Source organism: Oncorhynchus nerka, unplaced genomic scaffold, assembly GCF_034236695.1.
Source record: "Oncorhynchus nerka isolate Pitt River unplaced genomic scaffold, Oner_Uvic_2.0 unplaced_scaffold_21___fragment_6___debris, whole genome shotgun sequence".
Taxonomy (NCBI): domain Eukaryota; kingdom Metazoa; phylum Chordata; class Actinopteri; order Salmoniformes; family Salmonidae; genus Oncorhynchus; species Oncorhynchus nerka.
The window spans coordinates 175,258-192,655 of record NW_027040335.1 but is presented as its reverse complement, the minus strand read 5'-3'; the positions used below and the strand labels follow the sequence as shown (position 1 = coordinate 192,655).

Sequence of the window (17,398 nt, the reverse complement as noted above, 5' to 3'; positions counted from 1 at the left end):
ATCTCTACCTGCACATTCATCTTCTGCCGATCTACCATTCCAGTGTTTAATTGCTATATTGTAATTACTTCGCCACCATGGCCTATTTATTTCCTTAACTTACCTCATTTGCACTCACTGTATATAGACTTTGTTTTATTTTGTTCTACTTTATTATTGACTGTATGTTTTGTTTATTACATGTGTAACTCTGTGTTGTTGTATGTGTCGAATTGCTACTCTTTATCTTGGCCAGGTCGCAGTTGCAAATGAGAACTAGCCTACCTGGTTAAATAAAGGTGAAATAAAAATAAATAAAAAATTAGTCCTCTACTTGGTATCCTTTTCTAAATGATGAGTAATCGAAATTGAATGAACTGCTAGCAGCAATAGAAGTGGTAGCATATGAAGGAAACTCTTCAGTTGATGATACTGATAGAAGACTAGGAGACACCTGCACCATATTACTGTACTGAGGAAGGATGGAGACACCTGCACCATATTACTGTACTGAGGAAGGATGGAGACACCTGCACCATATTACTGTACTGAGGAAGGATGGAGACACCTGCACCATATTACTGTACTGAGGAAGGATGGAGACACCTGCACCATATTACTGTACTGAGGAAGGATGGAGAGACCTGCACCATATTACTGTACTGAGGAAGGATGGAGACACCTGCACCATATTACTGTACTGAGGAAGGATGGAGACACCTGCACCATATTACTGTACTGAGGAAGGATGGAGAGACCTGCACCATATTACTGTACTGAGGAAGGATGGAGACACCTGCACCATATTACTGTACTGAGGAAGGATGGAGAGACCTGCACCATATTACTGTACTGAGGAAGGATGGAGACACCTGCACCATATTACTGTACTGAGGAAGGATGGAGACACCTGCACCATATTACTGTACTGAGGAAGGATGGAGGCACCTGCACCATATTACTGTACTGAGGAAGGATGGAGACACCTGCACCATATTACTGTACTGAGGAAGGATGGAGACACCTGCACCTTATTACTGTACTGAGGAAGGATGGAGACACCTGCACCATATTACTGTACTGAGGAAGGATGGAGGCACCGGCACCATATTACTGTACTGAGGAAGGATGGAGAGACCTGCACCATATTACTGTACTGAGGAAGGATGGAGACACCTGCACCATATTACTGTACTGAGGAAGGATGGAGAGACCTGCATCATATTACTGTACTGAGGAAGGATGGAGAGACCGGCACCATATTACTGTACTGAGGAAGGATGGAGAGACCTGCACCATATTACTGTACTGAGGAAGGATGGAGACACCTGCACCATATTACTGTACTGAGGAAGTATGGAGAGACCTGCACCATATTACTGTACTGAGGAAGGATGGAGAGACCTGCACCATATTACTGTACTGAGGAAGGATGGAGATACCTGCACCATATTACTGTACTGAGGAAGGATGGAGAGACCTGCACCATATTACTGTACTGAGGAAGGATGGAGACACCTGTACCATATTACTGTACTGAGGAAGGATGGAGACACCTGCACCATATTACTGTACTGAGGAAGGATGGAGGCACCTGCACCATATTACTGTACTGAGGAAGGATGGAGACACCTGCACCATATTACTGTACTGAGGAAGGATGGAGACACCTGCACCTTATTACTGTACTGAGGAAGGATGGAGACACCTGCACCATATTACTGTACTGAGGAAGGATGGAGGCACCGGCACCATATTACTGTACTGAGGAAGGATGGAGAGACCTGCACCATATTACTGTACTGAGGAAGGATGGAGAGACCTGCACCATATTACTGTACTGAGGAAGGATGGAGACACCTGCACCATATTACTGTACTGAGGAAGTATGGAGAGACCTGCACCATATTACTGTACTGAGGAAGGATGGAGAGACCTGCACCATATTACTGTACTGAGGAAGGATGGAGAGACCTGCACCATATTACTGTACTGAGGAAGGATGGAGAGACCTGCACCATATTACTGTACTGAGGAAGGATGGAGACACCTGCACCATATTACTGTACTGAGGAAGGATGGAGAGACCTGCACCATATTACTGTACTGAGGAAGGATGGAGAGACATGCACCATATTACTGTACTGAGGAAGGATGGAGAGACCTGCACCATATTACTGTACTGAGGAAGGATGGAGACACCTGCACCATATTAACTGTATTGAGGAAGGATGGAGACAAAGACTTGGAAGTCTGGAGATTATTTTAGACAGCTCGCCCCACCTGTCTGATGTGTGCATTAGCTTTCTGTTATGTTTAACTACATATTTGCGTATGTAAAATGCACATTTGTTGTGATTGAATGATGACTTTCTGAATTGTTTTGACTGTTCTCAACTTAGAACAAGATGTCTTACTCGATGTACTGAATGCGACTTATATGGGATAGGGCGATATGCATTTTGCAGACCCCCTCAATATGGGTGTTTGGCCTTGGATGTGACTGGGTGATATGAGTCATGGAATGGGTGTCTATACATTGCCAGTGGGCTGTATATCTGTTTCTCTGTCTGTCTCTGTGTGCATGGCTGAGATGGGAGTATTTATAACCCTGGGCCTCTGAGACACACTGAACTCTACCCATGGAGCCAGTGGTAAGACTAAGCCACATCCTGTCACCGAGAGAGAAGGTTAGGGATGGAAGGAGAGAGTGGGAAAGCGAGCCAGAAAGATGGGGCGATGAAGGGCTCAGATGGATATTTTGAGAGGGTCAGAGGGAGTGGAGGAAGAAAAGAGTGAGGGATGAGAAATGGAGGCAGGGAGAGAATGACTGTGAGAATAAAAGAGAGAAGTAGAGAACAGAAGAAAAGCCTCCATGGCAGATCCTTCACCAGTAACCAAGGAGAGAAGCAGCATGGTAGTGCATGACCAAACAGGCCCTACAGAGCCAGATGAATACTAACACATAGACAGGGCCAGAACCAGGGCTTATACAGCCAGCCCCGGCCTCTCTAGACTCCCCAACAGTCTCACACAAACAGGCCTTTCTCCTTTTGGCTCACCCTCCTGTCCCCTAATTCGCAACCTCTCCCTCTCTTCCTCTCTCCCTATCTCTCCCCTCCCTGTCCCCAGACAGCTAAACTTTCACACATGTATTTTCCTTCTAAACGAGTGCAAGGCCCATTAACCCTCTGCATTCCTCCGTCTCTCCACGGATGGAGGGAAACATGGTCATTATAGCACACGGTTAACAGACCCACCTTAGAGGGCTAACTATCACACACTGGATGTGGCATGTGAAGTGAACCCAGGGGAGATTTATGTGGGTTGACTTTTCACTGTCGTATGGAAACACTTTGATTTGTATGGGCTGCTGAGATCATGTGAGTCACTCATAAATATTGTAGTACTTTCAGTCCATTGAAAGCTGTCTTTCCCCATATTTACTAACAGTGTCAGTGTAGTTACTATTGTGGTAGAAGGTTGGGGTTAAAGTGATACATCTGTCTTGTTTTGCTTAGAAATGGTGTGTTGTAGAAACTGTAGAGAACTGTGTCTGGAAACCAACCCAGAGCAGAGCACCACCCAGTTCACATGTGACCATCCAAAAACACTGCTGTGACATCACATCACTCTGTTGCGTTCATATTTCAGCAGGGGTGGCAGAGAATGTGGGGCATAACTTGGCTGTACGTCATATTCAAGCCAGTAAACTGTATTGAGTAATGTATTTGGGGGATGATGTTGACGTCTTGTGGTTTGGGGTCAAGTTTAGTGTCACAATTGGTTAGGTATTATGTTCACGTACTGTGTGTATGGGTCTTCATCATCTGGACTGGAACGACGGGTTAAGGTGAAGATGTTTACCGTAACCATATGTCTGCTAGCATCAGAGCGGTTGCCAAGGGAGTGTCAGGGGCATAGCCACTAGAAGTAGTTTCAGGGAGGGTTTGCTGTACATTTTGGTGCCACAATTTTTAAGTTCTGATTTTTCAGGGGGTGCTGCAGCACCCTCAGCACCCCTACTTCCCGCAGCTATGGCCAGAGGGTTGCCACGGGGTGGAAGGACCAGAGAGCGTGACCTGTTGGGAAGAATCATAGGTCGGGCCCAGTCAGCCAGGACTGTTAACGATAGCAGGTCTATTAATATACGACTAAATGTGGGATACTGGGATTCAGTATCAGCAGAACACATACCAGATACTGTATACTCAATGCTACTGCCCCTCTGACAGCTAGAGGGGCTCCACTGTCCATCACAGGGTCGTCATGGGGATGAGGAGCGGGGTCCATCTTTTTTTTCTCGTTGGTGATGTCAGCACTGGCAGATGAGGTCATTTTAGAAAACATGGAGAACTCTTAATTTTAAGGGCTGCTTGTAAACTCATTATAAACCATTAGTAAATAGTTTGTTAACCATTGGTAAACTTAACATGAATACATCATAAATTGGCTGTATTCACAACACAACACACAACACAACACATTATGCAGTATTGATACAAACTTCTTTGCTCATCAAATCAGTTACCAAATGAAAAAGTGGAAGCAATTTCCTCGGTAAACCTGAGCTCGCGGCTGTGTGCTGTGTATACCAAAACAGTTTAATCAATACAAACATAATTTCCCCAGCAGTGGTTCTCCCTCACTCTGCCAAATAAACTGTTTATGAGTGTGTTTAATATGAGTCCCTCTCGGCTACGGATTATATTGAAGGTGCGCTGTTCAGAGGATTGCCTCTGTTGTATAAACACCTTGATTCGATTCCCCGCTTATTAAAGTAATATTATTCTAATATTTCACTCTGTGTTATGGGCCAACTGTAAACTCGCTCCTTCCTTGCTGGAGGAAGAAGAGTGGAGGAGGAAGGGGTGATGGAGTGTATTTGTTATTACTCAGGGAGAAAGGGAACGAGGGAGAGGAAGAAAAATGAAAGAACACAAAAAGAGTTCTAGGCCTAGGATCCCAATTTGGGGAATCTCCTAATGAAATAATTATGTTTGTGTTTGAACTGGGCCATGGCGGCTTGGCAGGCAGGGAGCCAGCAGGATGAGCACTGTGGAATATTTGCATGTTTGAGATTAGTATCTGGGGGAAGAGAGGATGGAAAGGTGGAGTGTAAGTATTGGAAGGTGGAGAGAGAATGGGGCTGTGGGTGTATTAGAGGGTGGAAAGGATTCTGTGGAGCTGGTTGGAGGGAGATGGGAGGGTAGAGCAACTCGTTGTAGTTATGGGGGTCTTGTGACGTTCCCCCTGATGTGGCCTGCAGCTCCCAGATGGAAACGTTTACAGGCCACGCCACCATAGGCCTCGTTCCATAGGAACGACAGAGAGAATATAGAGAGACTGGAGAGGAATGGTATGGAGAGAGAGAGACTGGAGAGAGTGATTTAAAGGGAGAAGGGTAAGAGAGAGAGAGAGGGGAGACGAATGGAGAGCGAGAGAGACAGAAAGACTGGAGAGAGTGATTTAAAGGGAGAAGGGTAAGAGAGAGAGAGAGGGGGGAGACAAATGGAGAGCGAGATTCAAAGGAAAAGGAGAAAGGGATAAGAGAGAGAGAGACTGATAGAGAGACAAATGAATGAGCAGGCAACGGAGAGGGAGGGGCGAACAGTTCTGAAAGAAAGGTCCCTCTACTTCAGAAATGATATAGTAAAAACTGCCCTCCCTCTCCTTACCAAAGGAGATTAACTTTTTCTCTCTCTCTCCTACCCTCCATCTCCCCTCCCCTCCCTACCTTCACCCCTGCCCCAGCCATCACAGTTTGATCCTGCTGCTATCCTTATCCAGCTTATCCAGCCCAGAGTTGTGTAAACAGAGCGAGCTGAGCAGCTACATAGCTTTCATATGTCTCTGTCAGCCTAATCATTCACAACTGGTTTCTCTCTCACTCGCTAAGGGTATAAGCTTGTTTGGCTCAGGCTCTACTCCCTAGTGCTATAGGGTTGTTCTGTTCACTGTTTTGATGCCCTTTTCAATCGTTTATGGGGGCATTGTTTAAGTGCCGGTAATACATTCTGGATCCCGAGTGGCGCAGCTTCTAAGGCACTGAATCTCCGTGCTAGAGGCGTCACTACAGACCCTGGTTCGATTCCAGGCTGTATCACAACCGGCCGTGATTGGGAGTCCCATAGGGTGGCACACAATTGGCCCAGCATCGTTAGGGTTTAGCCGAGGTAGGCCGTCATTGTAAATAAGAATTTGTTCTTAACTGACTTGCCTAGTTAAATAAAGGTGTGATAATTTAAAAAAAAATACAAATAGGATTAAAATTTGAAATAGTTCCATATGAACTGCCAGGAAATGATCACTTTTGGCATTATGTACTGTCTGTACGGTCTTTGTTTGTATTGCATATAAATATACAGCAATGCTGTTGGTTGTTGGAGTGACCTCTCTATATGTCGATATTGAACATCCCTCCCCCCTCTTCCTCAGGTCAAGGGGTCCAATCAGAACCGGGCCGGGCAGGTCACGCGGGCCATCGTGTTGACGGGTCAGCACGTAGCCGCGGATACAGAGGTCCAGCTGTTCCAGCGGATCCTGGAGCAGCGAGGCTACGAGGTCAGCCTGTCCCGATACGCCGAGACCAACACCGCCCTGAGACACGACAACGGTGAGATGGGGGGAGGGAGGGAGGGATGGAGGTGAGGGAGGGAGGGAGGAAGGGAGGGAAGGAAGGAAGGAGGGTGAAGGGAAACGTTTTTCAACAGCATCGGCTAGCACTGAGAAAAGGGAGGGAGGGAGGGAAGCAGAGAGGGAGGGAGGGAGCATGGAGAGGGATGAGAGGCAAGGAATGGGTGGAAAGGGTCCCAGAGAGGTAGAAGCTGATAGATAAATAGTATATTGTACGGTACAGTCTGTTCCTGCACACATACACAAACAATCCATTATTCACTTATTCCATGTACATGTGCTTCACCTCGTCAAGTGAGGAGAAAGGAAGTATACACACAATGGCTTCATTCACTAGTTATTTGTCCTCAGGCAAGTGACTTGCGTGCATATACCCACACACTCGCACAGCCGTATTCCAGTCACTCATAACGTACAGACACAGGCATTAGAGCAGGGTTAACAGAGGTGTGTGTGTGAGAGAGAGGCCTGCTGCTCTGGCCAGGCAGGTGGGAAGAGGTTAAAGGGTTAACAGAGGTGTGTGTGTGTGAGAGAGGCCTGCTGCTCTGGCCAGGCAGGTGGGAAGAGGTTAAAGGGTTAACAGAGGTGTGTGTGTGTGTGAGAGAGGCCTGCTGCTCTGGCCAGGCAGGTGGGAAGAGGTTAAAGGGTTAACAGAGGTGTGTGTGTGTGAGAGAGGCCTGCTGCTCTGGCCAGGCAGGTGGGAAGAGGTTAAAGGGTTAACAGAGGTGTGTGTGTGTGAGAGAGGCCTGCTGCTCTGGCCAGGCAGGTGGGAAGAGGTTAAAGGGTTAACAGAGGTGTGTGTGTGAGAGAGAGGCCTGCTGCTCTGGCCAGGCAGGTGGGAAGAGGTTAAAGGGTTAACAGAGGTGTGTGTGTGTGAGAGGCCTGCTGCTCTGGCCAGGCAGGTGGGAAGAGGTTAAAGGGTTAACAGAGGTGTGTGTGTGTGAGAGAGGCCTGCTGCTCTGGCCAGGCAGGTGGGAAGAGGTTAAAGGGTTAACAGAGGTGTGTGTGTGTGAGAGAGGCCTGCTGCTCTGGCCAGGCAGGTGGGAAGAGGTTAAAGGGTTAACAGAGGTGTGTGTGTGTGTTCGAGAGAGGCCTGCTGCTCTGGCCAGGCAGGTGGGAAGAGGTTAAAGGGTTAACAGCTACAGAGCCTGGTCTGCACCCCCTGCTGGGTTTACTGTCCTTTACTGTCCTTTTTAGGGCTCACTACCCCCGCCCCGCTCCCCTTCTCCCCACACCGCCTTCGACTGTACACACCCATCCCAGTCAGACAAAATAAGATTGATGGATTGCAGAAAAAGACAGATGAATAAGGCAAGATTTCCTTCTTGTCTTATTTTAAGACTTTTTCTGTAATCTCTCCCTCTGTCTGGCCCAGGCTGTGTGAGTGTGTATGGGGTAGGAAAATGAGAATGGTATTCCAGTGACCCAGTGAAGGACGCTACTGGAAAATCCTTGGAGCTCAGCATAGAAATACCATGTGGCTAGTTCAGCTGGAAGGCAGAGGGGGAGAGAGCGATAGAGAGGGACACTTATAGGAGACCAGATGTTTAAACTACCCTTGTCATTCAGGGTCCTAAATCATGGCTCCACTAGTAAGACTAGTCCCAAGGATTACTTATGTGTTTGTGTGTGTGTGCAGACAGTTATGTGTGCAGACAGTTATGTGTGCATGTGCCTCTAAGTATGTGTGTTATGTCTGTGTGTGTGTGTCTTCTGGGGTTTACTATCAAGAGGAAAGTAATCGCCAGGTCGCAGGGGTCAGGCTTTGTGTGTCAGAACGCCCAGCTGTCACTCACCCCATCAGTGGGATGATTGACAGGTCAGCCTGTAGACCTCACTGGGGCTCTGGTCACCCTGATCAAAGAACCCAGCAAGTCGTTAGGTAAACAGCAACACCCTTAATGACTTTACCAGCCCAGAAACTGAATAGCATGGGCCTGGTAAATGTCTTTAGGACTGTGTCCTAAAAGTGTCCCATAAAAGCATCATATTCAGTCCTTGCACGTGTGCGTATTTATGATGGAAAGAGGAGACAAGGAATGGGGAATGTTTAAGAGTATTGGGAAATGCCTGTGTCATTAGCAGGGGTGGCCTTTTCTTGTGGAGGAGACAAGGAATTGAGCCATTTAACAGTGTTGGGACACTGCCTGTGTCATTGCCAAGGTATGCTACGTGTGTGACAGAAGATTTCATCCTTGTCTCCCATATAATGGATTTGTCTGATCTACATCAGGGCCTAAAAACTGGAGTGTACTGGAATGAAAGGGTAGGGTTCCTGGAAGAAAGAGTCGAGATCTTTAATTTGATGAGCCCTAATTGTGTTAGTCTCTTATTGGCTCGAATGCATCAGATTAGAGGGAGCCAATCATTTCCTGTTTACTCAAGCCAACCCAAACAGAGAGACAGAGATTGGCATTTACAGTTACTGTTGTTGTTTTCTCTGAGGGCCTTTTCAGTCTCCCAGCAGACTGTTCGTGCTTGTGTGTCAGGGCTCAAATTCTCTGATGGCATCGGCGGCCATGGCTGTTGATGCCCCCTTGTTAGGCAGTAATGCCCTCTAAGAAAATGTATCCCTTGCGACCAATTTGGCCGTTGTGCCCTTGGGCTGAATATAATAATTATAATTCCCTTCTCCCGGCTGCCAATCACCGTAGCCTACTCTGAAGCACCTCTCACTCACGTGCTCTCTCAGATATCTAAATTCTTATTAGTCAATGCCCGTGAACGGATCCTTCTCACAGGCATCGCAGCACCAAAGTAGGCTACAAGTGAAGACCGACATATTGGAGATGCAGTGTCCTTCTTATCAAATTCCGAGGCGCATATTGAAAATGTTAGAAGTGTCCACATTTACTTTTCGTCAGCCAATAAGATGAGTAACGAACAGCAAAAGCACTAGCCGATGTCAATCTACTTTCCCCCATTGTCCAAAAGATGACATTCTATTGGCAGTGGTGATTTTAGCATGTACATCTTGGTGGGGAAAAATACCCCGCCCCAACCCCACCCCACCACCACCAGTCGCAACACCTTACCACCACTACACCTGGCTATCAGCAGAGAACTGTCTGGCAGCGAAAAAGTTAATTCAGCATAATTTACTGCCTTTTAAAAAAACATAGCTGATATGGCTGACTTGCTTTAAAAAAATGGGTTGCTACTGATAATTGAGATGTACAAACTATTGTAAAAGGAGACTACGAGCAGATAAGAGGCAACCCTTGATTTTGATAAAGACATTAAAGAGCGAACTAGGACTGATGTAGTCAATATAACTATTTGTTGAGCACTTTTGAATTGTACAGTGACAGAATTCAGAACATGGGCCGTTCTTACAGTATTCTCCTGTACACCAAGTCAGAACCGTAAGGTAAATAAAGGGAACATATAAGCAGACAATGAAAGCTCTTACAATATTAAATGATGACATTTTTCTAAAACAGGCTATAGACTAAATGTGCACCAGCAAGTCAGAACAGTAGGCTAAGTTATGAGGGGAAAAGGGAGCAAATTATTAGAGTTAGGCACATGGGCTACTAACAGCTTACTACACAACGTACACTTAGTAAACTCAGCAAAAAAAGAAACGTCCCTTTGTCAGGACCCTGTCTTTCAAAGGTAATTCATAAATATCCAAATAACGTCACAGATCTTCATTGTAAAGGGTTTAAACACTGTTTCCCATGCTTGTTCAATGAACCATAAACAATTAATTAACATGCACCTGGGGAACAATCGTTAAGACACTAAAAGCTTATAGATGGTAAGAAATTAAGGTCACAGTTATGAAAACGTAGGACACTAAAGAGGCCTTTCTACTGACTGAAAAACATCAACAGAAAGAAGCCCAGGGTTCCTGCTCATCTGCGTGAACGTGCCTTAGGCATGCTGCAAGGAGGCATGAGGACTGCAGATGTGGCCGGGGCAATAAATTACAAAGTCAGTACTGTGAGACGCCTAAGACAGAGCTACAGGGAGAAGGGACGGACAGCCGATCATCCTCGCAGTGGCAGACCACGTGTAACAACACCTGCACAGGATCTGTACATCCGAACATCACACCTGCGGGACAGGTACAGGATGGCAACAATAACTGCCTGAGTTACACCAGGAATGCACAATTCCTCCATCAATGCTCAGACTGTCCACAAAAAGCTGAGAGAGGCTGGACTGAGGGCTTGTAGGCTTGTTGTAAGGCAGGTCCTCACCAGACATCATCGGCAACAATGTCGTCTATGGGCACAAACCCACCATCGCTGGACCAGACAGGACTGGCAAAAAGTGCTCTTCACTGACGAGTCGCGGTTTTGTCTCACCAGGGGTGATGACTGGGTTTGTGTTTATCATCGAAGGAATGAGCGTTACACCGAGGCCTGTACTCTGGAGCGGGATCGATTTGGAGGTGGAAGGTCCGTCATGGTCTGGGGCAGTGTGTCACAGCATCATCGGACTGAGCTTGGTGTCATTGCAGGCAATCTCAATGCTGTGCGTTATAGGGAAGACATCCTCCTCCCTCATGTGGTACCCTTCCTGCAGGCTCATCCTGACATGACCCTCCAGCATGACAATGCCACCAGCCATACTGCTCGTTCTGTGTGTGATTTCCTGCAAGACAGGAATGTCAGTGTTCTGCCATGGCCAGCGAAGAGCCCAGATCTCAATCCCATTGAGCACATCTGGGACCTGTTGGATCGGAGGGTGAGGGCTAGGGCCATTGCCCCCAGAAATGTCCGGGAACTTGCAGGTGCCTTGATGGAAGAGTGGGGTAACATCTCACAGCAAGAACTCTCAAATCTGGTGCAGTCCATGAGGAGGAGATGCACTGCAGTACTTAACGCAGCTGGTGGCCACACCAGATACTGACCGTTACTTTTGATTTTGACCCTTCCTTTGTTCAGGAACACATTATTCAATTTCTGTTAGTCACATGTCTGTGGAACTTGTTCAGTTCATGTCTCAGTTGTTGAATCTTGTTATGTTCATACAAATATTTACACATGTTAAGTTTGCTGAAAATAAACACAGTTGACAGTGAGAGGACATTTCTTTTTTTGCTGAGTTTATTACTTAGCTACAGTATACATATCTCCCTGGCATATTACATAATTTATGCAGCAGCATACAAGACATCATTTTGGACTCACCTTGTTGTGCCCACTTGGTGGCCCACTTGTGCCCAGATGGTGCGGCGGTCTTTCGTGACAAATTTTTGTCATCAATGTCTGGCATCTCTGGATTTATGGTGCTTTCAAGACAACTGGGGACTCTGAAAAAAACAAGGTCGAATCATGACGTCAGTGATCTTCAGGTCGGAACTCTAGATAGAGGCCCGAGTTCCTGACTTGGAATTGCGAGTTGGATGACCGTTCAAAACGTATTTTCCCAGTCGGAGCTAGTTTTTTTTCACGAGTTCCCTATTGTCTTTAAGTCTGAGATTTCTCAGTTCTGAGTTTCCAGTTGTTTTGAGCGCGGCAGAAGCCATGGTGGATTGACAGCATGGCCAATGTTGAATGTTTATCCTTTTATGCTTGAAAGAGAGACCCTTAAACCCAGACTTGGACCATGCACCCAATCCACTGAATATCAGGCCAGTGATTGCTTTGCAATTCTTGCAGTTAGCCACGGATTCCTTCCAAACCACTCATTGTTAAAAATTTGCGATTTCCAACTTGTTGTGTAATGTTTATTTCCAGTGGCCGATGATCAACAATCCATTTTATCTATAATTTACCTTTGTTATTTATCTTCATTTGACAAGGATTGAAAAGGAGTTGCCAGTAGATTGTCAACTTGATTCATGATTCATAGCTAAGATTCTGAAAGTAGGATGTTGACATGATGAGTCCAATCAAAGCTACGGTAGATATAACATGATTTGACGTCATTTTATCTTGAGGCCAATGACCTTGAGCCTTCTTGGATGGGCACTTCTAATGTAACTCTATGGCAGCACCCAATTTTCTATTGAATGAATCAAATTTACTACCAACTAACAACTCCAGGAATTGCTGTCCAGGCTTTTGTACCTATGGACTATCCGTGTGTGTGTGTGTGTGTGTGTGTGTGTGTGCATGCTGTTCTGAAGGTCTGGGGCTCTGGGCTGTATCAGGGTCAACTCAGACCAATGGCAGGCTGATATGGGAGCTGTTGCAAGACCTGAAAGCAATGATTATAGGTTACAAAGAACACTACACACACTTAATCTCTCTCTGTATACAGACTCATGTGTAGGTGTGCATGTATGTGTGTGTGTGTGTGTGTGTGTGTATACATACACACACACACACACACACACACACACACACACACACACACACACACACATACACACAAAGGTAAGGTTCTTGCTATCCATTCATCTCTAGGCTGCCATAATTGCTGTTAAGTCACTTCCTCCTATTCTCAATGCTTCAGAACAGTGAGACCAAAACAGCCATGGTTCTAGTCAAAAACACCACGTTTCCTCTCCTCTCCAAATACTGGCTGTACAATCGCTACCAGATGTTTCTCTCGCTCTCTCTCTCTCAATTTCTGTTATTTCCGTTTCTCTCTACCTCTCTCTGTATTTCTCTGTCTTTCTCTGTCTTTCTCTGTCTGTCTGTCTGTCTGTCTGTCTGTCTGTCTGTCTGTCTGTCTGTCTGTCTGTCTGTCTGTCTGTCTGTCTGTCTGTCTGTCTCTCTCTCTCTCTCTCTCTCTCTCTCTCTCTACCTCTCTCTCTCTACCTCTCTCTCTCTCTCTACCTCTCTCTCTCTCTCTCTCTCTCTGCCGCTCTCTCTATTTCTCTGTCTCTGTCTCTCTCTCTCTCTCTCTCTCTCTCTCTCTCTCTCTCTCTCTCTCTCTCTACCTCTCTCTCTCTCTCTACCTCTCTCTCTCTCTCTCTCTCTACCTCTCTCTCTCTCTCTCTCTCTCTCTCTCTCTCTGCCGCTCTCTCTATTTCTCTGTCTCTCTGTCTCTCTGTCTCTCTCTCTCTCTCTCTCTCTCTCTCTCTCTCTCTCTCTCTCTCTCTACCTCACACAGTTGGAGCAGCGTATTTGGTATGGTTCCAAAGCTTCATTTATTTGTACAAGATGCTTACTTTTATCTGCTCCCTCTCATTTCCCTCTCTCCCAGGTGGCAGTGTGGAGTGGAGTGTGTTGGTGTGTCTGAGCGGTTCAGAGAAGAGTTGCCTGAGGAAAGTGTCCTTCTCCCATCTGCAGCCCCATCAGAGGGTGAGACCAGCTACACACACACTGTACGGGAATGCTCAACTGGAAAGTCGTCTCATACGGGGACATTGGTGACCTGTGTGGGAATGTTACCCCATGTCGGATTGTTGACCGACATGGGTATGATGGTTGTGTAGAAATCAGATCCACCCAGAGATTCTTCTAGAAAATATTTTTAGAAGCAAGGACGAAGTCGGCTTCCGAGAGAGAATTCAGTGAAAACGGCTCTGTCCTGAGATGGTGGATCTCAGTTCAAACACGACAGGAAAACACACAGTGAACTCCTCCAACAACAAACATCACATTCCCGTCTCCCTCTCTCCTTTACACACCCTCCTACAACACTAACATCCTATAACATCAGACCGCATAGGACCATCCTTAGCCTTGTCCCAGATCTGTTTGTTGCTAGTACTATGGTCTATAGGAGTCGGGCAAGACAGCACAAACAGATCTGGGACCTGGCTAAGTCCTCTGGCCTCAACTTCAAACAAGTCCACTAACTTTAATTTGTTGCCTTTGGATCCACTGTATCCCATCTGTCATCTCTTCAGGTCAACATGATACCTGGGCTGGTGGGGGCCTTCTCTGATGTGGATGGGCTCTGTCGCTTCCAGACAGACAGCCGGCTAGCAGGTGAGTCTACAGGTGGAGCGCTGAGTGATACACGATATCTGGGCCGTGTTCATTATGCACCAAACTGAAGACAACTGACTGAAACGGGGAGACTTGTCCAATAAGAAACATTGAAAACATTTTCTGTCGTGTGCCCTAATGAACACGACCTAGGTGAGTCATCACCTGTTTCCAGACAACCTTTAGTTTTCAGGCGAGCTCTTTGAGTTCCTTAAGGTAGAGATTTGGACCAATGCTAGCAAACATTTAAAATACAGATGTGTTTTCATGGAAATGACCCATATGTAATTAGACTTTTAGGACTTCTATAAATTGTATAAACTTCTATAAATTTAATTACTTATAGTACTATTTAAAGTTGTATCAGTGGAAACCGTAGATGAGGTGAAGATACATTTTGGAGAAGATGCGTGGTTGTTTTGTTCAAAAGGTTTCAGGGCTTTCATACCTGCTCTCTCTCTCTATAATTTTGCTTTCTGAGAACGATCAGTTCAGAAAAGTTGTTAATAATGACCCAATGCATCTCTGCTTATATTCGTCCTCTGTTAGGAGGGCACTTATCTCATTATATCTCAGAAGGAAGATAACGACAACCAACGGGCTTGACTTAGACAGTAACTGAGGGTCCTCTGTGTGTTCTCCTCCACCGGTTTACTCTTTGTTTAGAGTTCTCTTCCCTGTACAGAACAGATTGTCTCCAACTTCTAAAACAATATTGTCCTTTCTTTTTGGCTCGTCTCCCACACAAATGTTGACATTGGGGCAGTCCCGGTTGGGGCAGCCCCTCTTCAGGTCATTTAGACTGCCCACACCCCCTTCCTTAGACCAGGATCCAGGTCTCTGCCCACCCCCCTTCCTTAGACCAGGACCCAGGTCTCTGCCAACCCCCCTTCCTTAGACCAGGACCCAGGTCTCTGCCCACCCCCCTTCCTTAGACCAGGACCCAGGTCTCTGCCCACCCCCCTTCCTTAGACCAGGACCCAGGTCTCTGCCCACCCCTCTTCCTTAGACCAGGACACAGGTCTCTGCCCACCCTCTTCCTTAGACCAGGACCCAGGTCTCTGCCCACCCTTCTTCCTTAGACCAGGACCCAGGTCTCTGCCCACCCCTCTTCCTTAGACCAGGACACAGGTCTCTGCCCACCCCTCTTCCTTAGACCAGGACCCAGGTCTCTGCCCACCCTTCTTCCTTAGACCAGGACTCAGGTCTCTGCCCACCCCTCTTCCTTAGACCAGGACACAGGTCTCTGCCCACCCCTCTTCCTTAGACCAGGACACAGGTCTCTGCCCACCCCTCTTCCTTAGACCAGGACCCAGGTCTCTGCCCACCCTTCTTCCTTAGACCAGGACTCAGGTCTCTGCCCACCCCCCTTCCTTAGACCAGGACTCAGGTCTCTGCCCACCCTTCTTCATTAGACCAGGACCCAGGTCTCTGCCCACCCCTCTTCCTTAGACAAGGACCCAGGTCTCTGCCCACCCTTTGTTTGAGAACATAATTTATCTTACAAACGGCAGAGTGAATCTGACTGACACAGGCACAACCAACAAGCACTGCCATGTCCCAGGTACAGGAGGAGAGGAGGGGCAGGGGGGTCCGTTTCCTGGTTTGGGCCTAATTCAGGGTCTTGTGTGGGTTCAGGGAATATAGTATTGTTTGATTTCCTCCGTCTTTCGGATTTAGTCTAGCTCCATTAGAACTCGGAAATATTGAACGTTAGATTGTGATTCAGATATCGTATGTGAGGGATGTGGATTACCAGTAGAACGGATTCGAATTTGAGTGCTTTGTTCATCCTACTCTGGCCAATGATTTAAGTCCGAGGAATGTGAGAGGAGTTTGGATCATGCCCAGGACTGATAGTGATTTGGGCCTTAGAACACACACCCTCTCTCTACTGGCGCCATGTTTCCACCGGTGGGAAATTTCATTAGTAGTACGGTGCCAGAGAATGACAACACACTCTCACTCCCTGCCACTGGGCACACACTGGTTGAATCAACGTTGTTTCCACGTCATTTCAAGGAAATCACGTTGGACCAATGTGGATTAGACGTTGAATTGACATCTGTGCCCAGTGGGCTGTTGATATGCAAAGCATAACATGTACAGGGGTTGACACTTATTAGGCAAGGACACACACACAGCTGCTCTACTATTTCATAACTCATAACCAGCACAAGGAATGCAAACTCAGCAAAAAGGAACTGCTCTACTCCACCTCGGATAATGGCCCTGATGTCAACCCCTTGTGACAGTATAGGATAGATGATAAATTCAACCGTCTTTGTCATCCCTAGTCACAGATTACTGTCTCTCATCACTTGTGTGTGTGATCCTCTGTAACCATGTTTTGTTTCAGGCCTGGTATTACGCATCAATCCATCTGCCTGTGGATCGCCCCTCCCCAAGCTGGGAGATGTTCGTCATGTGGCACATGGGGATTGGTCAGTCAACTTTGCCAGTAATAACATGTTTACCTTAGTCGAAACTGACAGCTCAATTATGTGCAGGGGTCTATTGTTGAAATAAATGGGTTTGATTTTCTTAGCTAATGTTATCGATGTTGATGTTTTCCCTTCCCTTAGGAACCCAGCTATCACCACACTTAACTTGGTGAGCCCTGGCCTCTTTGCCATGGTGACGGTTTATGTCCTGGTCACCTCGGTAACGCCGCTCACAGCCTTCCTTCATCACACGGGCCTGGTCAGGACAAATGAAGACACGGACAGCCACACCACACAGGTACTGAGGACGCTAATCAATCTAATCTGTTCACCAGGTAACTGGGGTTATAAATGCATTATATTCAATGTGATAAACAGCTGAAGTCGGAGGTTTACATACACCTTAGCCAAATACATTTAAACTCAGTTTTTCACAATTCCTGACATTTAATCCCAGTAAGAATTCCCTGTCTTAGGTCAGTTAGGATCACCACTTTA

At 46.6% G+C, this 17,398-nt stretch overlaps 1 protein-coding gene across 1 annotated transcript in view; it reads left to right on the top strand.

Moving 5' to 3' along the window:
• The window catches only part of LOC115133115 (cadherin-like and PC-esterase domain-containing protein 1), a 76,959-nt gene that overhangs the window by 7,094 nt on the left and 52,467 nt on the right, over positions 1 to 17,398 (top strand). Inside the window, exons 2-6 of the mRNA XM_029666021.2 lie at positions 6,418 to 6,595; positions 13,726 to 13,823; positions 14,375 to 14,456; positions 16,816 to 16,900; positions 17,042 to 17,198. Coding sequence (XP_029521881.2) covers positions 6,418 to 6,595; positions 13,726 to 13,823; positions 14,375 to 14,456; positions 16,816 to 16,900; positions 17,042 to 17,198 — 600 coding nt within the window. The remainder of the gene's footprint in view (positions 1 to 6,417; positions 6,596 to 13,725; positions 13,824 to 14,374; positions 14,457 to 16,815; positions 16,901 to 17,041; positions 17,199 to 17,398) is intronic.